Source organism: Eublepharis macularius, chromosome 17 (assembly GCF_028583425.1).
Source record: "Eublepharis macularius isolate TG4126 chromosome 17, MPM_Emac_v1.0, whole genome shotgun sequence".
In the NCBI taxonomy this organism is placed as follows: domain Eukaryota; kingdom Metazoa; phylum Chordata; class Lepidosauria; order Squamata; family Eublepharidae; genus Eublepharis; species Eublepharis macularius.
This window is the reverse complement of record NC_072806.1, coordinates 6,420,292-6,443,722: the sequence shown is the minus strand read 5'-3', so window position 1 is coordinate 6,443,722 and position 23,431 is coordinate 6,420,292. Positions and strand designations below refer to the sequence as shown.

General features: G+C 45.1%; 2 protein-coding genes across 2 annotated transcripts; one reads left to right on the top strand and one right to left on the bottom strand.

Annotated features, from left to right (window-relative positions):
• Positions 1-605: 605 nt before the first annotated feature.
• Positions 606-23,374, bottom strand: NMNAT1 (nicotinamide nucleotide adenylyltransferase 1). Its single transcript, XM_055000975.1, has 5 exons — positions 23,318-23,374; positions 8,553-8,726; positions 6,128-6,311; positions 4,870-5,015; positions 606-3,987 (listed from the first exon to the last, which is right to left on the bottom strand). The coding sequence occupies exons 2-5, from the start codon at positions 8,668-8,670 to the stop codon at positions 3,584-3,586; spliced, it is 852 nt and encodes a 283-aa protein (XP_054856950.1). The 5' UTR covers positions 8,671-8,726; positions 23,318-23,374; the 3' UTR covers positions 606-3,583.
• LOC129344864 (uncharacterized) lies at positions 9,073-17,600 on the top strand. Its single transcript, XM_055001775.1, has 8 exons — positions 9,073-9,079; positions 9,993-10,199; positions 12,656-12,746; positions 13,717-13,779; positions 15,385-15,464; positions 15,977-16,107; positions 16,627-16,693; positions 17,257-17,600. The coding sequence occupies exons 1-8, from the start codon at positions 9,073-9,075 to the stop codon at positions 17,385-17,387; spliced, it is 777 nt and encodes a 258-aa protein (XP_054857750.1). The 3' UTR covers positions 17,388-17,600.
• Positions 23,375-23,431: the final 57 nt, after the last annotated feature.

Here is a 23,431-nt window from a genome sequence, read left to right as displayed (position 1 = left end):
TCTACAAATATGCTTTTGCCAAGGCTCTCTCTATAGACACTTCTATCAGACAATCTGTGGGTGTAAAGGGAAGTCCCTTTTGTTCATGGGACTCGTGAACGGGCAAGCCCATTCCTGGCGGCTCTTATGTACGGAGCAACCCACTGCCTCAGTTAGCTGGAAGTCGGCTGGAGACCTTGAACTCTGACCACATTCCTGAAATTTGGGCTTTGTTCTAAAACATGTGTGACCCACAACAGTTGGCTTCCTGTTCTTGGCATTGTTCTCTAGCCTCCGGTGTAATAAAGGCATAATGAATAAAAAATACCCCTCCCCTCACAACCATGTGGGACCATTACAGCTGTTCTGCACATAATAGCAGTGGGAAGAGCCTAGAGGAGAAAAAAGTGTCCTGTCCCTTTAACAGATACTTCATGCATGGAACCCTGCAGCTGAAGCTTTTAATGTCAGGGAGGTAAATAAGTCCACTATCTCTTAAAGAGACAGGGCATCTTTTTCCCAGGAAGGCAAACAGCCCTAAAAAATTTCTTCTCATTGCCTTCTGGTGATTATCCCAGATCCAGAGGCTGCTGTGAAAGGAACAAACTTAGCCAGTTGCACAGAACTGATTTTATTACAATTTTTTTCCACAGTGGCACACGTTAATTTCTTGGCTTCTCGAGCAGCGCTAAGTACAGGGAGAAATTAAAGTACCAACACCAGCATTAGGATTTAAAGGGACAGGATTTGGGGGAGAGCAATGTGTAAGTCTGTAATGAAAGATGGCCATGTAAACATGGAATTCGCAGCTGCGCACTGCTGATGTGAGAGGGCTGGTATCATAGGTTGACCATATTCTTTATTGCTTCTGTTTCTCACCTCACATCAGCAGCACTAAATCAACACGGCTAGGAAAGGCAAAAGTACACAATTTTCCCACAAACAACGTTTGTCTGTTTAAGTCGGTGCAGAAGTAACACTCCCTGTTCTCCTAGTTGTGGTTAGGTGACTAGGAACACCACCACCCTGGATTCTCGCTCTTCTTCCCCCCACTTTTATGCTTTGTGCACAAATTCCCCCTCCCTCCTTTTTTCAGAACTAACCATGGTTACTATTGGGTGTGCAGTGATCTGAACACTGACCATTAATTTGTAACTAGCAGAGTTTTCAATGATGGTTCGAACCAGGCCTGGCCTGCCCCTTCTGGCTTGAGCTAGCCATAGTTAGCATTCCACTAAAAAAACAGTCAAAATGCTAACCATGGTTAGCTCCATGAGATGAGGAATTCACATGCAGGCAAGGAGAAGGGGCAAAAGAATGTGAGATCAGAGAGGAAGAGAAGCATGTGAGCCCAAGAGTGGCTCCCAATCTCCTAATTAAGGTGGTGAGGTCAAGCAGTAACCTTGGCACCAGAACTATAACAATCAATTGGATCACCAAAGCTGTTAGCAGGCTCAGATATGCAAGAAGTGAACATTAGTTTGGGTTACAAGCAACAGTGAACTCATGTCATTGACTTCAGCTGTAAATAGGGCATGCTTGATCTGAGTAATAAAAATCTGTAACCTTCTCCAAGATGCCAGTTTTCAGCCAGGACAGCACCTCCCCTTTCTCACATTAGCTTTGAAGATGTTACCTTTCTGCTATAAAATGGTGCTCGCAGCTCACTGGAGCCTCCACATGACTTATCACCCACCCAGATGAACGCACCAGCACAGCATGTGATAAGACAGGGTATATGGCTGGAGGACTCCTTTCCCAATGAAACTGTGCAGGCCACCCTTCAAACTAAGGCCCTAGCTCTCAGTGACATGGGAAACCTCTGCCTGGAAAAACACCTGCACAAAGAAAACTAACAGGCCAGGAAAAGCGACTGTCCATGACAAGAAACCTTTGTTTAGTATGGAAAACCCATCATCTGCCTCTTGCAGCCTGGAGTGGCACAGCCTAGGCTCAGGTTTTAGCACTTCAGTGCAAACTTGAACATTCATTACAAATCCAGCATTTAAGAATTTCTTGCGGGAGGCTGCAGATAAGGTTCATCTTGCTAGGAAGACATAGCATGTAGGCTTGATCACCCACAACTCAGCACAAATGGGAAAAACAACATCTCCTAATATGCATCTGATAAGGCAGTTAGGCTACAATCCTACGCTCTGTTGCCTACAAATAAGCCCTTTGAAATCAAGGGGATTTACTTTGGGGTAAATGCGCACAGGATCCGAGTTGTCCATCCCTGCATGGAAGAGTACTAATAAAAGGAGGAGATATTTATTCAGTAGTAGAGCAGAGATTTTTTTTTCCTCCTAGGAAATATTCTCTACCTAACAGTCTCATCTCAACATGCAATGTTGCTCCTTGCTTGGAATCCTGCCGACTTCTGCAGCGTGCTTCACTTCTTTTGGAGCACCGTCTATCTCAGCCTAACAGCAACTCTTCACAAAATTCAAAACCAAAAGGGGTTATATAAATTGTAGAGTTGTACTCATAGAGCTAAGAAACAAGAAGAGTAACACACACAATCCTGGCTGCCTGTTTCATCTTTAAAGGATGCCATTTGGGTGCCAAGACCATGGCAGAAAACACCACAAGAGAATACTCTAGCTTCACATCTCTATGGTTAGGCATTCGTTGGCACCCAACTGGGTGAGTCCAGCTTCAAACAGGAACCTCAAACTGCATTCTTCAGTGTCAGATTCAAGCCACATGCCATTATTATCCTTATTGCCACATTAAGTTTACCTATGGAAAGGTTTTACAAAAGGAAATCAAATTCTCACCAAAGAGAAGCCAGAGCTTAGACTGACACCCTTAGAAAATCAGAGCCAGTAATAACCTTCAAGTTTTACCAGAACTTCAGGCTGTGGGTCACTGAGGGTTGCCAACTCCCTGGAAAAAAATTTCCTGTCCCTCTCATGGATGGTTAATGTAATGTTATTTACCTTCCAGCCATGAAAAGTTTCAGCAGCCCATTTATATACTTTTAAGACTCTATGAAAGGGACAGTTTTTTTCCCCCTCCAGGACTGTTTGCAACCCTACAGTCATTCTAGCTTTATGACCATGTTGAGACTGGGACATTTTGGCCCCATCATGGGATTTCATGCTTACGAACCCCTGCACTTAGGCTAGCTAACTACCACATGCATCCAGGTATGTGGTAGTTTCACACAAACAAATAAGCACTACCCAGCTCAACCTCAGTTGCCACCAAGAAGGCAGTCCGAAGGTTTGGATCAGGCCTAGTGCTCAAAAGCGTAAGCAGAATCTACAATGCAATGCAAGGCTTGGGGGTTCACATTAAAATAACTAGGGTTGCCAACTCCTTTGCTGGCCTCTGCTCCTGTGTCTTTAGCAGCCGCTAGATTTATAGACATGGGGAAGAAATCATGCTCATCTCTATGCTCTGAAAAGCTTCATTTGCTGACTGCAAAAAGCACGGGAGCAGGCTGTGCCATGGCTGATCAGTTGGCAACCCCTCCTAACCCTACTAATCCAGCATATATAAGAATCCTGTTGACTTCAGTGGCCAGTGAAAGGACCAAAGATTTTGTAAGAATTTCTCACAAAGAGTGGCTCCTTCTCCCACCAAAGATGGAGGGGGATCAGTGCTTACTAGCCTCCTTGGCATATCTTTGCAACGGAGCTAAGATCACCCCCGTATTCTGGTCTTCACTCTCGGCAGTATACAATTTATGTTTTTCAATGTAAGTCAGAACGCTGTCGGGCACCAGGTATCGGACACTCTGCCGCCTCCTCAGCGCTCTCCGGATTTTGGTGGCTGAGATATCATTGCTGATCCACTCCTCCACCAGGTGAACGTTCTCCTTGTGGCTCCAGAGGATATCGGATTCATAGATGAACTTCTGGGCCTCGTTCCCAGTTCTGGTGATGCACACCATGCCATAGTTGGTCACGATTTCCAAAATGTCTTCTGGCTTCCAGAGATTGGGGACGGCAAACGACTCCAGGATATCTGTACCACAGAGCAACTTCAGCTGCGGGGTGCCTGAAAAGAAACGGTGAAGAAAACAAACATCAGACTGGCAGCTCAGCATAAGCTGTTGCATTTCCCCCAGCTGAAAACTAAAACCCAGGGGGGTTTGTACTACATTGAGTTATACTCCACATCCAGGTTATGTAAATTCCGCTCTAAGAAACTACTGAATTCTGCAAACTGCATGCATTATGCGAAGTCAGCAATTCTGCATCATATCTTGTGTTACCTGCAGATTTTTATTTCCAACTTTTACTATTTTGAAATATTTATTTTGGGTTGCCTAATCCTTGGGGAGTGAAAAGTATGCAAAGAGTTTCTAATAAACTAAAAATCTTGGCTGCCTCTCAGGCTTCAGAGTAAAGAGATTCTTTATTGCTTTTCGGCAGCGGACTCACACGGATACCCCTCTGGAACGGGCACTGAACAGAGTCCCCCGGTGCGTGAACCCAGCATCACAAGCCCCACGGACATCTATGCAAAAGGAATTCAGGAGCAGCTCCCAGTCTTGCTGTTTCCCTTGTGCTTCACTGGGGAGAAAGAGCTGCTTTGTAACCTAGTATTTTTAAAAGAGCATATATTTGTTCCTATGTCTACTCTTCACCTTACGAAGAAAAAGCCTCTCCCAAATTACTAACATTTCAAAAATGGATGCAGAGCAGGACTGAGTACTAAGTGGCTGAAGACAAGTTGACAAGCGTGAGCCAACAGGTGCCTGGCAAGCTGGTTTTCCCCCCAACGCACTGTGGGTATTCACATGGCAGTTAAGACACTTTCAAACTAGGTCTATTACACTTAAAAGGATTATGTTTTCACCCGAAATCTCCTTCGTCTGGAATCAAAGGGGACCCCATTCCCATCTCGCTTCTCCTATAGTTGGGATATAAAATTAACCTTTAGTTTCTGAATTTGGTTGATTCTGTCTGACGGGAAGATGGCCACCTGCTTCCCGTTTCCTCTTTCGGCCTGGTTTGCTCAGAGGAGCTACTTTGTCAACGTTGTTCGTGGCATATGAATGACTCAACTTCTGTTGATGGTATCTACAAAATAAATCAAGATTTTAGCAAAAATGCAGGGATAGAAGTCCTTGAAATCCCACACTCTGAAATCTTATTTGGCAACTGCTCCGGCTATTGAAATATCATCAGCCACCTTGCACATATTTGCAAACATATGATGGAAACTATATGGGCTAAGAATTTTAAAATCAAGTTTTAGAATCTAAGGAAGCAGTAGTCTGCAACCAACACTTTTGAAGAAAACAATTTCCTGTGCTGCCAGCTTTGTAAGAAAGAGGACAGAATGCCAAACTCGTGCAACATTCTCTAGCTGGATTGGTCTTTTTATTAGAATATGTCTTGGTATTATTTAATTATGCACAAAATTGCAGTCAATTTAGATATGTCAACTGGTAACAACTCAGTAGAAAAGTTCATGCAGACACGTTTTGTATATTCGAATATTTGATGGAATACGAAGTTTTGCCAAGCAATCCCTTTTACCACAAATGGTTATTGTTTTGATCCGGCTAATGGATGTGTGTTAAATGTTTGTTTTATATGTAATCTTCATTGGTAGGTAGGTAGTTCATAATAGTTTAATTGATGTTTTTAGATATTTATGATCTGATAGGTAATTTTTAGCTTTATTAATCATATGGATTAATGACTGTGTCAATTTGTTTATCCGAATTTAATACATCTGTATTTTACAGGTTAAAATTAAAAATTAAGAAAGAGATCTCTTGGAGCCTCTTGCATTGACATGAGCAAAGGCATAGAGACCACGGGCTGCCTTCAGTTCTTCCCCAAATATCTCGCACACAATTTGCATAACTGCATCATTTATTCTGTTTCTGCTAGCGGAAGAGAACAGCAAGGAGCTCTCCTGACGATGCAGCCCCCAATCTAATAAGGGGAACTCTGACTCCGGAAAGCTCATACTCTGAAAATCTAATCGGTCTTTAAGGTGCTACTGGATCCCAATCTTGTTCTCCTTCCTTCTGAGATTTCACTGGGCAGAAATGCCAACTGTAACGATTCAAAAATTGCTCGTTTTTAACAAGTTAAACAGAGTATCTTAGGAAGCGGTATTGTGCAGGCAGCATCCCATTCAGTTTTTCAGCATTCCTGTACAGACCCCAGTGCCATACCTTAGCACTTTGATGGTCTCCTGCCATTCCTTCTGGCTGCTTTCCCAGTCGCCCACTTCCACCCAGTCAGAGCTTTCTGTAGCAAGCCTCGCCATGGTCACCCGATGACTGGCACTGATCAGGCCCTTCTTCTTATAGGCATCCCCCACTGGTGAAATGATCCCTTTGACCACTTTATATTTCCCTGTGTGGAATACAGAAATCATGGACAGTTTGATCCTTTGCTTGGGTTTTTCAGCACAAGAATTCCAGCAGGATACTCCAGGCTTTAGAACACAGAATGCTGCCATTGGTCCATTTAACTTAGTATTCTTTCTCTTTGCACTCCCACTCTCTGTATGTACACAAAGCGACAAAGAAATGCGGTTTCTCCTATGTCATTTTGCAAAATTAAGGGTTGAACATAAACACCAAAGGCCTTTTCTACAGTCTGCACATTCTTTTACAACCTAAATGTCCAGCGATTTATTTTTAAATAATCAAAGTGAGATGAGAATATCTGGATCTTGAATTCTTCATTCATTACCGGACCACAGGATGCACGTAGGCAATTTTAATGTTTTATTCCTGACACGGTACCATTGGGATTTGGGGCAATATTTTAATACTGCTATCTAGTGTACTTTTTTTTTCCAAGAGGGGTTATCATTTAATGTTATAAACTGATAGCCCTGTTCTTTTTAGAATGGAAAACTGAAGGCTGCCTCAGAGACTGTCTCGCTGAGAGCACCAGGCTTCATTATCTCAAATAAATAAATCATTTAAGCAATGGTGTCCATTACCGGGAATGATTCCAGCCGTGGCATCTGGAAAACCACAAAAGCTGGCATGAACACCCGGGAGCTCGCCACCCTCCCCTCCCCCTTCCCTCTTCTTTGCCGCCACCAAAGTAAACAGAGCCGGGAGCCAAGTCAGAATTTCTACAGGTTTCCTGCTGGCGTTACTGCATCTGCCCTGTTTTCAGCTACTGGCCTACCATTCTCCATTAAATTAAACACGCCTGCTTTTAAGTGCTAGATCCCAGCGGGGGGTGTGTGTGTGTGGGGGGGGGGAGTGATATTCCAGTAAAGCTGCTTTGGGAGGCCAACTTGGGTTGAAAAAGCAGGGCTATACATTTCATCGATAAACAAAGTCAAAGGATGAGACGATTCCGTCCGTTTCTCACAGGGGAGGGAAGAAAGATCATATTCAGGGAGCCAGAGAAGTTAGCCGTGTTAGTCTGTAGTTGCAAAATAGTAAAGAGTCCAGTAGCACCTTTAAGAATAACCAACTTTATTGTAGCATAAGCTTTCGAGAACCACAGCTCTCTTCGTCAGATGCATCTGATGAAGAGAGCTGTGGTTCTCGAAAGCTTATCCTACAATAAAGTTGGTTAGTCTTAAAGGTGCTACTGGACTCTTTACCATATTTAGGGAGGCCCTGACAGGACTAGGGAAATGGTTCAAGCAGTTGCTGAGAGGGTAACTGAGGTACGCTGACTGCAGCCTCCCACAGAGTATTCCAATTTAAATAAACCCCAAATAGGTTTTATATACACCCACAAGCTGAGTCTGTGAGCAATCTCAGGAGAGGGACGCAGTTTGGACCCCACCCCCATCTCCCCCTCCTGGATCTTGTCAACTCGCTGGACCTTGAGCAGAATTTTATTCTGCTTCTCAACATGTTCCCCCTTTTAATTAACTCCCAACTGTTCTCTAAATGCTCCCTGGAGCATCTCATTGGGTGGTTTTAATAGATCACCCCCCCTTATTTTAATTGTTTTACAAATTCATGTTTTTCTACCTACCTGGCGAGTCCCTTACGTATTTGAGGGCAATTTGGTTCCAGTATTTCTGTGACTGGTGCAGCCACCTCATTACTAGATACAGCAATATAGGTCCCAATTAGGGTTCCCAACCTCCAGGTGGTGGCTGGAGAGACCCCAGAATTACAACTGATTTCCTGACCACAGAGATCAGTTCCCTTGGAGAAAATGCCTGCATTGGGGAATGGATTCTCTGGCATTATACATCACTGAGCTCCCTCCCCTTCCCAAACCCCACCCTTTCCAGGCTCTACACCCCCAAATCTCCAGGAATTTCCCTTCCTGGATCTGGCAACCCTAATCCCAATAGTTGGTTGTTGTGGATTTTCTGGGCTGTATAGCTGTGGTCTTGGCATTGTAGTTCCTGACGTTTCGCCAGCAGCTGACTACGGCTAAACAGCCCGGAAAATCCACAACAACCATGGTTCTCCGTCCATGAAAGCCTTCGACAATATATCTAGTCCCAATAGATCAAAAGACAGGTCTGAGAGCCAATCAGTGAAACTCATGGAGAAGAACTGGCTGATTTCAACAACAACTCTGGACTCAGACCAAAAAATCTTTCTCCTGTGGTCGTCAGAGTGCAATTTTAAGAAGTCAGAGAGAGGCGCCGCTAATTACCGGTCTCGTTCAAGCAATCTCGGGCCAGTTCGAAAAGCCGCAGGTGCATGTGGGTAATTGGGTTGAAAGACCCGCAAGCCAGAAGAACCACCTCGGTCCTGTGGTCGGAATTCTCCATCGGCCTTCTCTGTAGCCACAGACGCAAAGGGAGAACCGAGTCACAGCAAGCAGATGCTGCAAAAGAAAGAGGGGAGGAAGGAAAGGGGAAAGCAGGTTGTGTTCAGGTCTCAAGGAAGCACTCTCAGATAAAAAGCAGAGGGAAGCAGGACCTCAGATTATCTCACACTGCAGCACACAGTAACACCCAAGAAAGGGAGGATTTGAGCCAGTGGCACCAAAACGAAGAAGGAACAGCAAATCGTGCAAGGACAGAATTCTTTAATGTTGAGTAATCCCTATGCGTTTCGCCTTAGCTTTGTCAGGGGGATCTACCAATAAAACAATGTATAAATAGCAATTAATAACATTCCAAAAATGATTAAACAGGACCATTATACAGAGCATGTGCAAAGTGCAATACATGACGTGTAGGGGTTACTCAATATTAAAGAATTCTTTCCTTGCACCATTTGCTGTTCCTTCTTTGTTTTGACTTGGTGCAGCACTCCTTCTTTTCCACCCTAGAGACCAACTAATTTCTGTTCTAATCAAGCTGCCTTGTCCCTCTATATCTCGACTCCCTTCTTTGCTTTCCTCCCACCTCTTGACTGGGATATAAAGGATCTCCGCTCCTCCTTCTATCCGAAGAAGGGAGTGTTGACTCTCAAAAGCTCATACCCTGAAAATCTTGTTGGTGCCAATAGACTCAAATCCTGCTGTTCTACTGCAGACCAAGAGAGTTGCCCATTTGAACATCAGAAAGGAGTGAGGGCCCAGAATGCAGCCCTCTGTGCTGCCACGTGTGGGACGACCCACCTCACAGGGTGATTGTTGTGGGGATAATAATGACATACTTGGCAAATAGCTCTGAGTGGGTGTTAAGTTGTCCAGAAAGGCAGTATATAAATTAAACGTTGTTATTATTATTATGGCTTGATCTGGGAGGAGGCAAGGAAGGAGTTATTGTGGGCAGGGCTGCCAACTAGTTTTGACCCCTTGGATGAAATTGGGGCTGCCAGTATACCACGATCTCATGGGAGCAGAGGATAAAGTTGCCAACTTAGGGCTGGGAAATACCTGGAGATTTGGAGGGGGGGTGTATCCTAGGGAGAGTGAGGTTTTAGAAGGGCTGGAGTTCAGCAGGTCATAATGCCAGAATCCACGCTCCGAAGGAGCCATTTCCTCCAGGGAGCTGATCTCTGTAGCCTGGAGACCAGTTGCAATTCTGGGAGAGCTGCAGGCCCCCCTGGAAGTTGGCAAGCCTAAGAGGACAGGAAAGGGCAGCGGTTCACTCTTCTCCCTTTTGAAAAAACACGTTTCTAGTCCTCTCCGGCTGCACAGGTCTGCTGCGCGCAACGCCTGCTGAAATCTTCGAAGGCAGAGAAGTTTCCCGGACTGCATTCGAAGAGGTGCGGGGAGGCGGCGCTCAGCAGGCGGCAGCCCGCTTCGGTCGAGGCAGCTGTCCGCTCCGGGGCGGCGGCGGAGGAGGCGGAGGCGGCGGCTGCAGCGTGGAGGGCCCGGCTGAAGTCCCGTCGGGCGGCGGCCCAGGTAAGCTGCAAAGGCGAGGACTAGTGCGATCCTGTGCAGAGTTGCTCCCGTCTAAGTCCGTTGGCTTCAGTGGACTTCGACGGGAGGAACTCTGCATAGGACGCACCTCGGGGCAGGGGGCTTGGGCCTGCCAGCCAGGGTTGGGGTTGCGAGGAGGCAGCGCTTGGCACGTGCTCAGGCGCCCACTGCTGGGCTCGCCCGCGCGCGGCCACGGAGCAAAGATGCGCGGGCACGCGCTCCTCACCCCCGCCCTCACCCTGCAATACGTACGGGGCGAGGCAGGGGGGAGCGCGCTCTCGGGCGACGACTGCGCTATTAAATGCTCCCGATATGTTCAAATGGACCCGTGCGCCCCCCGGCCCCGGTCCTGCGCATGATGGAAAGGCTCATAATTAATATAGTGCTTTGAGTGCATCAACGTTTATATAGCACATCATCATTTATATAGCGCTTTGAGTTTATATAGTACATCATTATTTATATAATGCTTTGAGCGCATCATGTTTTACATAGCACATCATTTATATAGCACTTTGAGTGTATATAGTACATCATCATTTATATAGTGCTATGAGTGCATCAACGTTTATAAAGCACATCGTTATTTATATAGTGCTTTGAGTTTATATAGTACATCATCATTTATATAGCGGTTTGAGAGCATCATGGTTTATATAGGACATCATTACTTATATAGTACTTTGAGTTTATATAGTACATCATCATTTATATAGCACTTTGAGTTTATATAGTACATCATCATTTATATAGTGCTATGAGTGCATCGTTGTTTATATAGCACATCATCATATAGCACTTTTGAGTGTTTATACCACACTGTGGAGTGCAACCGACCAACAGCCTTGTAAGGTAGGGCAGTGCCATAGTTCTGATGGAAGAGCGGACCTGAAAGAAGATTGCTTGCTAGAAGCCTCCTAGCCAGTTTGTGACAGAGATGAGAGCTGAGCTGGCTGCCTTCCTCAGCACCGCATCTTTCAGCTACCCTGCTGCTGCAGCAGCTACGCTAAGCTCAGAGACACTCTTCCCTATCCATGAATGGCAGTGCTGCTAAATGCTTGGAATTACTCCCGTGTGTGCCCCCACCATGGCTGAATTTTGGGCCCCATTCAGGAAGGCGATTTTTATGTTAAGGTTGAGAGCCAGCATGATGTAGTGCTTGGAATATAAGACTAACAGTGAAATCCTAAGCGGAGTAACTCGTCTTAGGATTTCAGTGTAAGATCTAGGAGACCCAGGTTCAGCTCTCCATACTGTCATGGACGCTTGCTGGGTGACCTTGGGCCAGTCACACACCTACCTGACAATGGAGGAGATTGATGCAAGTGGCTTTGGGTGCCCATTGGAGAGAAAAGTGGGATATAAATATAATAAATAAAGATAAAGTCTCTTAATTCCTCTTTACCCAATTTCTTCCTGTAATCCAACTATCACTTTCTTTTCCTCTTTGTAGGAATCAGAAGTCTGTTTCTAATCAATTCTGTTTAGATTAAAGAGAAAAATACAAAGAAGAGGGACAGGAATGGAGGTTTTGCAAAATTTCAGAATTTCACTCTGCAGATGCTCAGAAGCAGACAATGTCTTCCCAAACCTGTCTGTCCTCCTGTTAGAGTATCACCTTGTGGTGTGCAACATAAAACAACTACAAGGACTGACATTACAAAAGGAGCATTGCTTTTCCTCTACAAAAAGACCCCCCCCACACACACACACATTTAAAGAAGAGAAGAAGAAGAATCAATGGCTATATCTAAAAATGTAAATTTTGGAAAAAGTAATTCCTGTCCCCATAACAACAGTAAAACTATAGCAACAACAACAATATTCGATTTATTAAAGTGATGTATTGTCGAAGGCTTTCACGGCCGGAGAATGATGGTTGTTGTGGGTTTTCCGGGCTGTACTGCCGTGGTCTTGGCATTGTAGTTCCTGACATTTCGCCAGCAGCTGTGGCTGGCATCTTCAGAGGTGTAGCACCAAAAGACAGAGATCTCTCAGTGTCACAGTGACACTATTAAAGTGATATTGACGAGTTATGTCTATGTGAATTGGGTATGTTCAAGTGTACAGTTCATATTTTGTTGGTGTTTGTATGGCTTATGGCTTCGGCCGGAAAAGCAATAAACATATTATTATAATATTCGATTTATATACTGCCCTTCAGGACAACTTAACATCCACTCAGAGTGGTTTACAAAGTATGTTATTATTATCCCCACAACAATAATCACCCTGTGAGGTGGGTGGGGCTGAGAGAGATCTGAGAGAGCTGTGACTGACCCAAGATCACCAAGCTGGCTTCAGGTGGAGGAGTCGGGAATCAAACCCGGTTCTCCAGATTAGAGCCCTGCACTCTTAACCACTACACCAAACTTGCTCTCAAAATGCCATTTGGAGAAAGGGACTGCCCCTAAACGGACACTGCTCTTTTCCCCCAGGTCCTTGGCAGCTGGCTATGATCCATTTCTTCCTGGCTCACACAGCCTATCACTTCGGCCGATGGCTTCCCAAACACCACCGACTCCGATTGTAAGTATTCAGCGCACAGGTTGTATCCATCGTCGAATCACAACTGCCATCCCACTCCCAAGCAGTAGGCTTGTCTCCTGCCATTGTGCTACTCTGTGCCACGGTAGGCCACCTCTCAAATTCCTATGCCAGGGGTTGCAGAGCAATTAGACTCCGTGCCAACAGCTGGCGGGGCAGTAATAGAGATGCTGAGAAGGGATGTGTGGCTTGTGCTGTTGCCCTAGGCATGGCACTTCCATGGGGCCTGGGGTTATTTAGCCGTCTAGATTCCCCTCCCTTCTTTTCCTTTCCTATGATTTTAAGGATGCATCTTACACTGGCATTCTACAAACAGCAAGGTTTCTCCAGGAGAGGATCAGGAATGCCAAAAGACTTGGCACAGTTCATTTTCCACTGCTTGGCTGCAGCAGGATGTGGGGTTTGTCCTAAGTCAAACCCCACATCCTCCAATCCACCCGGCAGGCTTCCTATGTGAGCTGACTGTGCATGCCCCCCAGAATCTTTTGCAATGTGCTGGGGTTCTGTCGGAGATGAGTCAGTTTGGAACACGAAGCTCAACAACCTGGGCCAGGTTCCCAGAGGTACTGAGTGCATACATCCCCTGCAAATCTTTGGCAATATACTGGGTGAGTTGATGTGAATGTGAAGACCAAGAGACATAGCCAGCTTCCTGTACAAACGGAGTGCTAACTCTAGAATTCTTTGCAATGCCCGGGGTTGCTCTTGCACCGAGGTTCCTCTGCTGAGGATCCAATAAGGAAAGTGTTTCCAAAACTTTGAAAATGACTGTCCGAGATCCATAACCACCCTTTTGTCCTCTGGACCATCCAAGCTCCCTCTCTGAACGTACTTGGTTGGATTTCAAGAATAAACCCCACAATGTAATAATGCTTGCAACTAACCCACCATCCAGCCTGCACCCTGGTGGGATATTTATGATTGCTGGCTGTTTTGTTTTTTCCTTCCCCAGCCAAGCTGTAATCTTCATTCTCGGTCTCTCTGCTCTCCTTCTCCAACTCTACATCCTGCTAAGGTACAAAGTGGCCTTTTAATATTAATCCGCCTTGCTCCCAACATCCCTTCGCATGCTTGCGTACCTGCTTGAATACGGGGGGAGCTGACCGGAATTTCCTGAGATGTTCTTGAGAAGAGAGAACTTACGGCCTGGCCCATTCGGATTTGGGGACTGGTTTTGAATATTGTTTAAATTAAAAAATCTCAGTTGACAAGGAGGCTAGCGGCTGTTTTCTTGAAGGTCTGAGGGTTCAAACTTCACAGGTGAAGGACTGAAAATTCAATTGAAGGCAGTGTTGGGAAACAGGGTTATATTGGCAGCTTCAGTAGGGTCATCTCCCATTTCAATCAGCCTAATTTTGTGCTGTGTTATACCGAGAGGCAAGGTGCTACTGAATTGATTCTGCAATGCATTCTGCACTTGCACTATATAAGCACAGAAAGTGGTAGCAGGTGCAGAATCCACCACCCTCAGGGGCTTTAGTTCTATTTGCAAAACAAGAAACAAGATTCCTGGTCTTAAGGAAGTGAAGACAAGTGTGAAATTAGGATATTTCAGAAGTTGGATTTTCTAACACTGAAGATGCAGGTAGCTAGGATAGGCAGAATAAATTATGCAAAATTATGAGAAAATGGGCAAATGTGCATACTTCATACAAAAGCCAGCTTTCCTTAGCAAAGCATTTTGGATAACTGTGGAACAGAACTTTGATGAGTAATAGATTTACACTGCAAGCCTCAGCTGGTGATAAACCTTTTCTGTAGCAGCCAACAGCGCTAAGCCTCTGGAACTCATCTGAGAACTCCATCTGGTGTGCTTTAAGGGTTAAAAGCTGGGCAAAGACTTTGCCATTCAGCTCTGCTTTTGACTAAGAGTCTCTACACAAGATGCAGTGTTCGCCAGGAAGTGTAGTTTAACAAGACAGAGCCAGCGGAGATCACTCCTTAGAGGGTTTGTTAATTTCATCTTCTCCTCTGGAAGGCTCTGTCAATTTCACCTCTCCAGTCCAAAACTGTGTAGGATTGCAACCAGAGGGCAGTGAGGAATGGAAATGGACTGGAGCTGCCTTCCAGAACCGGGCTTGGACCTGGAGAGGTTATAATGGGCTGAAGTTTCCCTTTTGGCATTTCACAGCCCCTTCACACAGCCTTTGCCCTGCTGCTAGCTCTGCCTTTTAAAACTACCCTTCCCGGCTACCATTGCATCTCCCAACACATATTCTTCATGTGTCAGATGTCTTATGTAGAGAGAGACTAAGAACTGGGTTTCTCTGTGGTCTAGCTCACTCTTTTGCTTTAGCCTTTTAACAGAACCTTGATATTTTTGCTGGAAAGGCTTGTATTCTTTATTGGTCAGCCCGAACATGAACGTTTGGGTTTTTCAATAAAACATACATTGATTATGTATCTCCAAAATACAGTTGTTTAAATTGCAATAGGCTTCTTCTAACTATTTGGGATGGGCAGCCCCAGGAGGACAGAAAGGGTTGCTCTCTGGAATACAGCTGCTAGCTGTCAGAGCCCTGGGGACAGAGTGGGACCTGAAATGAACAAATAAAATGACCATCGATGAATGTTCAGTGCAGGACACGCACCTGTCTGGTTTCTCCATGTTGCTTTCCAGACCAAGGTCTTCTCGCTACTGCGGACAGCCCCTTCTCTACAACCTGGTTGGAAGTATCGTCTTTACTTTCTTCACAATCGGTACGTAGAGCAAGCTGTCAAGGACGACTTCACCATCGGAGTGTGAGATGAGGGCCTGCGTACTCTATTACGGTGGTCATGTGCGTCTACTATCACAGGCCCATGTGCAACGGAGCGTTTCCACAGGCATAACTTTCTTTGCAGTGTCCACTACACCGTAGGGGCTTTCTTGGAACAAACTCCCTGCAGTGATGGGACATAATAGGGCCTCCTAGATTGATTTACTTCTTTTATACTCCACTTTGCTTCCCAGTGTGGGAAATCCGAAGTGGCTTACAGCATTCCAAGTTTTCAAGGCCGGCAGGGGTGAGAGAGAAGTTTATAAAATCATCAAGGGCCAGCAGAACGATTCAGTGGTTCTCAAAAGTCTTAAGAGTTGGGGCCATCCAATGAAATGGACTGGTTTGGGCTTGGGTTGGACCAATGGACTGGTTTGGGGTGGACAAAAGGCTGCATTGCGTGGGTGTGAACAAGCCAGCAGGCTAATTCTTTCCCTTTCCCATCACTTTCAGGGCTGACTTTGCTGCTGGTGATGGTGGAGCCCTTGACAGGGGAGCTGAAGATCATCTTCTCCATCTTCGGAATGGGCTCATTTGCGGAAGGAATCTGCACAGCTATACTAACATCTTTAGCAACACAATGTGTCGGTAGTGTTTGGTTTGTGTTTAGCCCCACCCCTGTGGGGTAACCTGAGTCGTTTATACTCCTTTGCAAAAATATCTATAAAAATTATGTGCCAAAGGAGTCCAAATTCTGTTCCAAGATAGGCTGGTAGAGTTAATTGCATGGGAGGCAATTTTGCATATGCATGCTTGTTTTGCATAAATTATTCTGTTTCTGTCAATGATCAGGGAAGGACACCAAGCTAAGGTGACTTGGGATCTTTTGTTCTTTTGGAAAGGTGGGTGCAAAGGCAAGCCCCATCTCGTCAGATCTCGAAAGCTAAGCAGGGTGGGCCTTGGTTAATAATTGGATGGGAGACCTCCAAAGAAGACTAAGGATGCCGAGGCAGGCAATGGCAAACCACCTTTGTTAGTCTTTTGCCTTGAAAACCCCACCAGGGATCACAGGATGCTAGATCTTTGGCACGCTCCACCAGAGCTATTCTGATGTTCTTTCAGCACCAAACCCAGTTAACCAACATACCTTGTCTTTCATCTAGGCCAAAACAACTCCTGAGCTCTATTACACATCAGTAATTCTGTCAGTGAGCAGCATGTTATCTACCGGTACGTAGAATCATTTATTTCTGCATTCAGGACTTGGAGAGGCACCCTTTTCCAAAACCTGTCCAGGTAGATCCCACCTATGCTCTGAGTCTGGCACAATCAGTGCCACTAGAAATCCCCCAGGAGAACGGATGTTGCCCAGATAGGCAAACTGAGTGAGGCCAGGCACCACCTCTCCCCCTATGTCTAAAAGGATGGGGCAGAGAATTAGCCCCCTTGAATGGACAGGGCAGAGAAGTAGCCGAGAGACAGAGAGAGAATTCCTGTCCATGGAGAGAGACAGAGAGAGAATTTTGCAACCATGGAAATGGTCACAAGAAAGATGGAAAGGGAGAGAATGTCCTATCCCAGGGCCTTGTTTGGTGGGGGGGAAATATTTAGGCAATGAAGGTGGTAAAAGAAAGGGTAGAGAAGATGCTCATTTAGAAGTTCCTACGGTTTTCTTTTTCATTTTTTGGAGGATGAGAAAGTTTGCACAACATGACAACCAACATTCTTAGGATACAAAATACTCAGAAAGGGGCACGGGCCCCTTCTCTAATGCCTGTTTTTGTTTCTTACAGCCTTCTTCTCTGTTCTGGGGCTATTCTGGGTTGCCAACATGGCTTCTCCTGGCCTCGTACTGAACAAGCAGACTAAGAGTGGGATCTGTTACGGGCCAGTCTCTGAATGTAGCTGCCTGTGGCACATCTGAGCCAGGTGCCCCATCTCTCTGCTGCCGTTTCCCCAGCAACCTCTCCACCACCCGTGGATCACCTGCGAAACTGCCTTCCCTTACCTTCATTTGCTGGAGAAATCGACTGATCTCTGTGGCAGCCACTGTGGGAAGACCTTCAGAACTGTGGATTTTCATAGCAAATGTCTTTAACTATTAATATATATGAGCATTAGGTAGCTTTTGAGTCGGAAAAGTAGGGCTTTAGAGTCTTTAAAGGCAAACTCTGGGGGTTTCCAGGCTTCTAACCATTTTCATGAGTTTTTGTAGAATATCCCATTAAAAAGGAAAATATGCTCTTTTTTCTGTTCTTCTCTTTTGCACAAAACAGTGAACATGCAAAGCCTTTTGGGATGCAGCATGGAGTCTAAGACCTAACAGCACTGGGAGAGAGTTGCTATGGGAACAGATACAGAGCCAGAGATAAAGGCACCAAGTCTGTGATATCTGCTGCTCTGGTTTCAAAGAAAGGGGTAATGTGCCTGTCTTGAGCTGCAGGGTCCACTTGCTTCTTTCTGGGTACCAGAGGGAATGTTAGGAAAGGGCATTTATTTGGGGTGAATTAAAAAAAAAGGGAACACAACTACGTTTCAAGGGGATTGAGCAGCTGCTGAAATGCTGTCCTTTCTGATACCTGATAAGTCATCAAAAGTGGCTGCAGTCTTTATTCACAGGATAACACTGTACTTCAGACAGTAGCCCAGAAGCATATTTTGTTACACTAACTGGCACGCTCATTATGTGAATGGTTTCCTATATGAACTGTCTTTTATGGAGTCAGACTACTGGTCCATCAAGCTCAGTATTGTCCCCTCTGACAGGTTTGGTCTCAGGCTGAGAAGGATCCCAACAGCAGCTAACTAAGATGTCCAATCTGAGAAGGACATGAATTCAGCCTTCTGCATGCAAATAAAATTAACAGAGCACTTTGAAATCAATGGGCTTAGATTGGAATAACTAGGCAAAGGACTGCACTGAAGACCACATAAAGCAAAGCAATAGCAGCTATTGAAAAGAAAATAATGGGTTGTATCCTACCTGTCCACTAGGCTAAAGATGGAACCTTCCCATGTCCCAAGGATCCTTCCTCTGGCAGAAGGAAGAAACGTTCCACACTTAGACGAGCAGAGTGGTAGAACATGCCATACTGTTTTGTAAGGCAGCCGTTCTAAGGGCGTCAATTTAGCCTTTTGGAGATGCCAGTAGTTTCTGGAGAAGCTTTGTCCTAGGCTTACACCTGCCTGCTACTGGGCTGGGGGACAAGCAGCCCTCATGCTAGCCCTTCTCAACTAAGGATCCATAACAAAACAAGAAATATAACTTGCCACATAACTTGTGTTATGTGTCGTCAAGTTGTCTCCGACCTATGGCGACCCTATGAACGAAAGTCCTCCAAAACGTCCTATCGTTAACAGACTTGCTCAGATGTTGCAAACTGGCGGGTGTGGCTTCCTTTATTGGGTCAAGCAATATCGTTTTAAGTCTTCCTTTTTTCCTACTGCCTTCCACTTTTCCAAGCATTATTGACTTTTCCCAAGAATCTTGTCTTCTCATGATGTGACCAAAGTGTGATAGCCTCAATTTTGTCATTATAGCTTCTAGAAAGAATTTAGGCTTGATTTGATCTAGAACCCACTTATTTGTCTTTTGGCCATCCATGGTACCCGCAAAACTCTTCTTTATCACCACATTTCAAATGAATAACCTGCCACCTACATGGCACATGGCAGCATCCTTGGCTTCAGGAATGGTGCTAGAGAGTTCCCTCAAGTCATAACTGACTTATGGCAATCCCTGATGGGGTTTTCATGGCAAGAGACTAACAGAGATGGTTTGCTATTACCTGCCTCTGCAACCCTGATCTTCATAGGAGGTCTCCCATCCAATTACTAACCAAGGCTGACCCTGCTTAGCTTCTGAGATCTGATGAGATCAGGCTCACCTGGGGTATCCAGGTCAGGGCAGCTTCAGGAATATTGGGCAATATTTGGCCATTGTCACATTATAGCCACTCAATTGACTGATAGAAAAAAGTTAATTGTTTGACATCTCTTTAGTTGTCACACCCTGGTCCTATACAGACTTACACAGAAAAATGTCCCATAGCTTTTACAGTCTCTGCTCGCATGCTTTTAAGAGAAGCTTGAGATACAGAAGTTCAGCCCATGACAGAAGAGCATCTGCTTTTTAGAGAGACAGTCAAAAAGGTTGGCAGCCTTTTCCACATACAGCCTTCTGCACCAAAACACATCACGGGCAAGTTGCTGTTGTTCAAAACATGCCACATACCAGGGAGTTTGCTTTACAGTCAGCCCCTATTTGCAGATGCATCTCACTCTTTGTAATAAGTGGTAAGTAAAAATACTTGAAACCCCTATCCGCGGCTCTGCTTGGCTGTTTTCCAGACATGATGTAAGACACAACTCGAACTGGGCTCTGGAAACCATATCTTCTCCTGTTTCCCACACAGTTGCCAAAAGGCCCAGAGAAAAACCTTTCACAAAGACTTAATATATAGAAATGGGCCATTCCAGATTTTCATGGCATGAGTTAATTAACATCCCATTAAACTTCTTACTAAAGGGACAGGACTTTTTTCCTCCAGCCAGCTGGCAACCCTAATTTCCCACCACAAATCTCTTCAATCTGCTGCAAACAAAACACCTTTTGAATTTCTCTCCATGTGCCAAGCTCAGATAACAGGGCCTCCCCAAACTTCACTGCAAATGCCACAGAATGTGCTAATGGCCGCCCTGCAGCTTCACTGATCTGATAACGGCAAACTAAACAGACACTCCACAGTCACCCAGAGGCCCATGCTATCTCACACAGCAGATGCTCCCAGCCAATGTCCTTCAACCATAAGATGGCCACTTTTTTGGTGAACAGCGGTCATGTGACTTGCAGATATTCACCCGTTGAATTTTTTTTCCAGCATGGGAACAATGAAGGAACAGCAGTTAAAGGTACAGAATCCCCCCTGCCCCACCCACGCATTTCTGCTGAATCAGCTCTGGTGGACAACCAGATAGCCACAGCCATCCACTTCCTAGGGTTCCGGACTGTTTTCTAGCTTTACATCCATGTCTCCACCAGTAGCCCAACACAGAGAAATTATGAAAACAGAACTTCCCTCACCACTTTATCTCAGTACAGGACAATGTTGGCTGTCAAATTTCTACAAGCCAGGCTGCTCTTAAGATGCAGAAGCATGGCTGTTAACCTCTCTCAAAGTTGCACAAAGATAAATCGGGGTAGGAATGTTAGACGATTGCACTAAAATTCAACAAATCCATTGTAGAGTAGGCTAAACACAGAACTGGATCTAGTCAAGGAGGACATTATTTCTGCTTATCATGGCTCACACTACACCTTCCTTGATTACATCCGATTGAATCCTACTCTGATTATCTCTCTACAGAGCAGAGAGTAGAGCGAGCCAGTTTGGTGTAGTGGTTAATAGTGGCGTAACTCTAATCTGGAGAACTGAGTTTGATTTCCCACTCCTTCACTTGAAGCCAGCTGGGTGACCTTGGAGCAGTCACAGCTTTCCGGAGCTCTCTCAGCCCCACCCACCTCATAGGGTGATTGTTGTGGGGGTAATAATAGCATACTTTGTAAACTGCTCTGAGTGGGTGTTAAGTTGTCCTGGAGGGCGGTATATAAATTGAATGTTATTTGTATTATTATTACAGTTAGGAGTGGCTGTCATCCACTCTGAATGGATCAAATTCTCTTTGATTGATGATTGTTTCTAATTGGCTTCTTTTTGTAACGTCTTCCCACTCCCAGACTTCTGCAGTTGGTAATTTTATGGGTACAGCTAAGGAAGTGAGCTCTGAATCATGAAAGCTCATGCTGGAATACATTTTATTAGGGTGTAAGGCGCCACTATATTTCTTTTAAACCAAGAATATGATCAATGGGCACAGAACAATTAAACACCAGCTTTACTGCTTTGTTAGGTCAATGACCACCTTTACACTAAATGTCCTACAAACCAAGATCACAGCAGGAGAATAGCTCTAACCAGGGCTTTTTTTCTGGGAAAAGAGGTGGTGGAACTCAGTGGTGGAACTCAGGACTGCATAATGATGTCACTTTGGGTCAGCTAGAACAAGAGGGGTGTTTTTTAAAGTTTAAATCGCCCTTGGTGAAAATGGTCACATGGCTGGTGGCCACGCCCCCTGATCTCCAGACAGAGGGGAGTTTAGATTGCCCTCCGCTCAGCAATCTAAACTCCTCTCTGTCTGGAGATCAGAGGGCAGGGCCACTGGCCATGTGACCATTTTCAAGAGGTGCCAGAACTCCGTTCCACCGCATTCCTGCTGAAAAAGAGCCCTGGCTCTAACCCAGTGGACACTGCTGATTGGAATGCTGATCTGCAATATGAAAGCAGCACCATAAACTTCAGGCCAAACATGTCATAAGATCCCATTTTCAGGGCCACATTGTACTAAGTGGCTATTCTTGGAAAGGCTGCCAATTCTGGTTTGGGAAATTCCCAGAGATCTTGGAGTAGTGCTTGGGGTGGGAGGTCAGATTCTCCTATTTGGACTCAATGGTATACGACCCTCCAAAGCTGCCATTTTATCCAAGAAAACTAGTCTCTGTAGTCTGGAGGTCAGCTAAATTTTGGGAGAACTCTAAGCCCACCTGGCAATTAATAATACTAATTCCGGGCTAGACCATGTGGCAACTTCTGTGTCCTTGTAGCAAATTCTAGTCTCTGGACAGCGCTGCACAAACAAATGCAGCCAGGCTCCATTAGAAAGACAAACCCGGTTAAGACTAAGGGTTCCATCATCAAGGAGCACGTGTGCCGAAGTGTAGCTATTGGGGGGAAACTTAACCACAAAGCATGTTGTCCTGCAATTTAAATTAGCATGCCTTGGAATGAAAGATCACCATAAACTAACTGCTGTAGCATAGTGGTTAAGTGATCAGGTTGTAAATCAGCACTCTGCTGGTTCAAATCTCACTACTGCCATGAGCTCAACAGGGGGCCTTGGGTAAGCCACTCCTCTCAGCCCCAGCTCTCCAGCTGTATTGTTGGGATAATAATGACACTAACTTTGTTCACTGCTCTGAGTGGACACTAATCTGCCCAGAAAAGTGGGATTCAAGTGCAGATATTATCAAACTAGAGAACTACTACAGACATCTTTCAGATGGCTCCAAGTGACTCATCTCTGCTCTTTTGCTGTGAATGACTGTATTTACATTTCTCGCTATGTGGAAAAAATATAGATAATCTATACATGTCATTCCTTATGCTGATGATTAATATGTACTAGTTATGCTCTTACAGCTAAAAAGAGTCCAGTAGCACCTTTAAGACTAACCAATTTTATTATAGCATAAGCTTTCGAGAATCAAGTTCTCTTCGTCAGATGCCTGATCAAAACTGGCATCTGACGAAGAGAACTTGATTCTCGAAAGCTTATGCTATAATAAAATTGGTTAGTCTTAAAGGTGCTACTGGACTCTTTTTGATTTTGCTACTACAGACTAACACGGCTAACTCCTCTAGCTCTTACAGCTGTAATTCATCTTTTGCATAATTTTTTTTTGAAATTTGGTGTTCTTCTTTTCCTCTGATTAACATTATATTTTATATCATTCATATCAAGGGCATGGTGTTGGTGAGATCTTTATCCTTTTGGGGTGGGCGGGGGGTATTGTTAGAACCTCTTCCTTTTGTGTCATCCCTGCTCTGGCCATATCAGAAAAAGTAGCTGGTTCCACAAATGGGCGTGAACTAGATTAACCCTGGGGAGAACGGGTTAACGCAGACCAAACCTCCAGAAATACCAGCACAATACCTCCAACCCTTAACAACGGTTAAGAATCCCCTTCCTCTCATTACAACCGACCCACCCTCTTCCCCACTCCAATGGGGCTCTTACCAGCCTGGAGGGGATTACTTCCTCGTCAGGTTAAGGAGGACACCGCCTGATATCCGGAACTGAAATATTACGGGTCTGCGGGGGCAGAGGAGAGACTATTGCAGTAGTACCGCA

Coding starts and splice junctions, on each gene's coding strand:
- NMNAT1 (XM_055000975.1), bottom strand. CDS start 8,670: ATGGAGAATTCCGACCACAGGACCGAGGTGGTTCTTCTGGCTTGCGGG. Junction 6,312..8,552: donor AGATTGCTTGAACGAGACCG/GTAATTAGCGGC, acceptor TATTCCACACAG/GGAAATATAAAGTGGTCAAA. Junction 3,988..4,869: donor ACCAAATTCAGAAACTAAAG/GTTAATTTTATA, acceptor GTTTCTTTTCAG/GCACCCCGCAGCTGAAGTTG.
- LOC129344864 (XM_055001775.1), top strand. Junction 12,747..13,716: donor AAACACCACCGACTCCGATT/GTAAGTATTCAG, acceptor TTCCTTCCCCAG/CCAAGCTGTAATCTTCATTC. Junction 13,780..15,384: donor CAACTCTACATCCTGCTAAG/GTACAAAGTGGC, acceptor GTTGCTTTCCAG/ACCAAGGTCTTCTCGCTACT.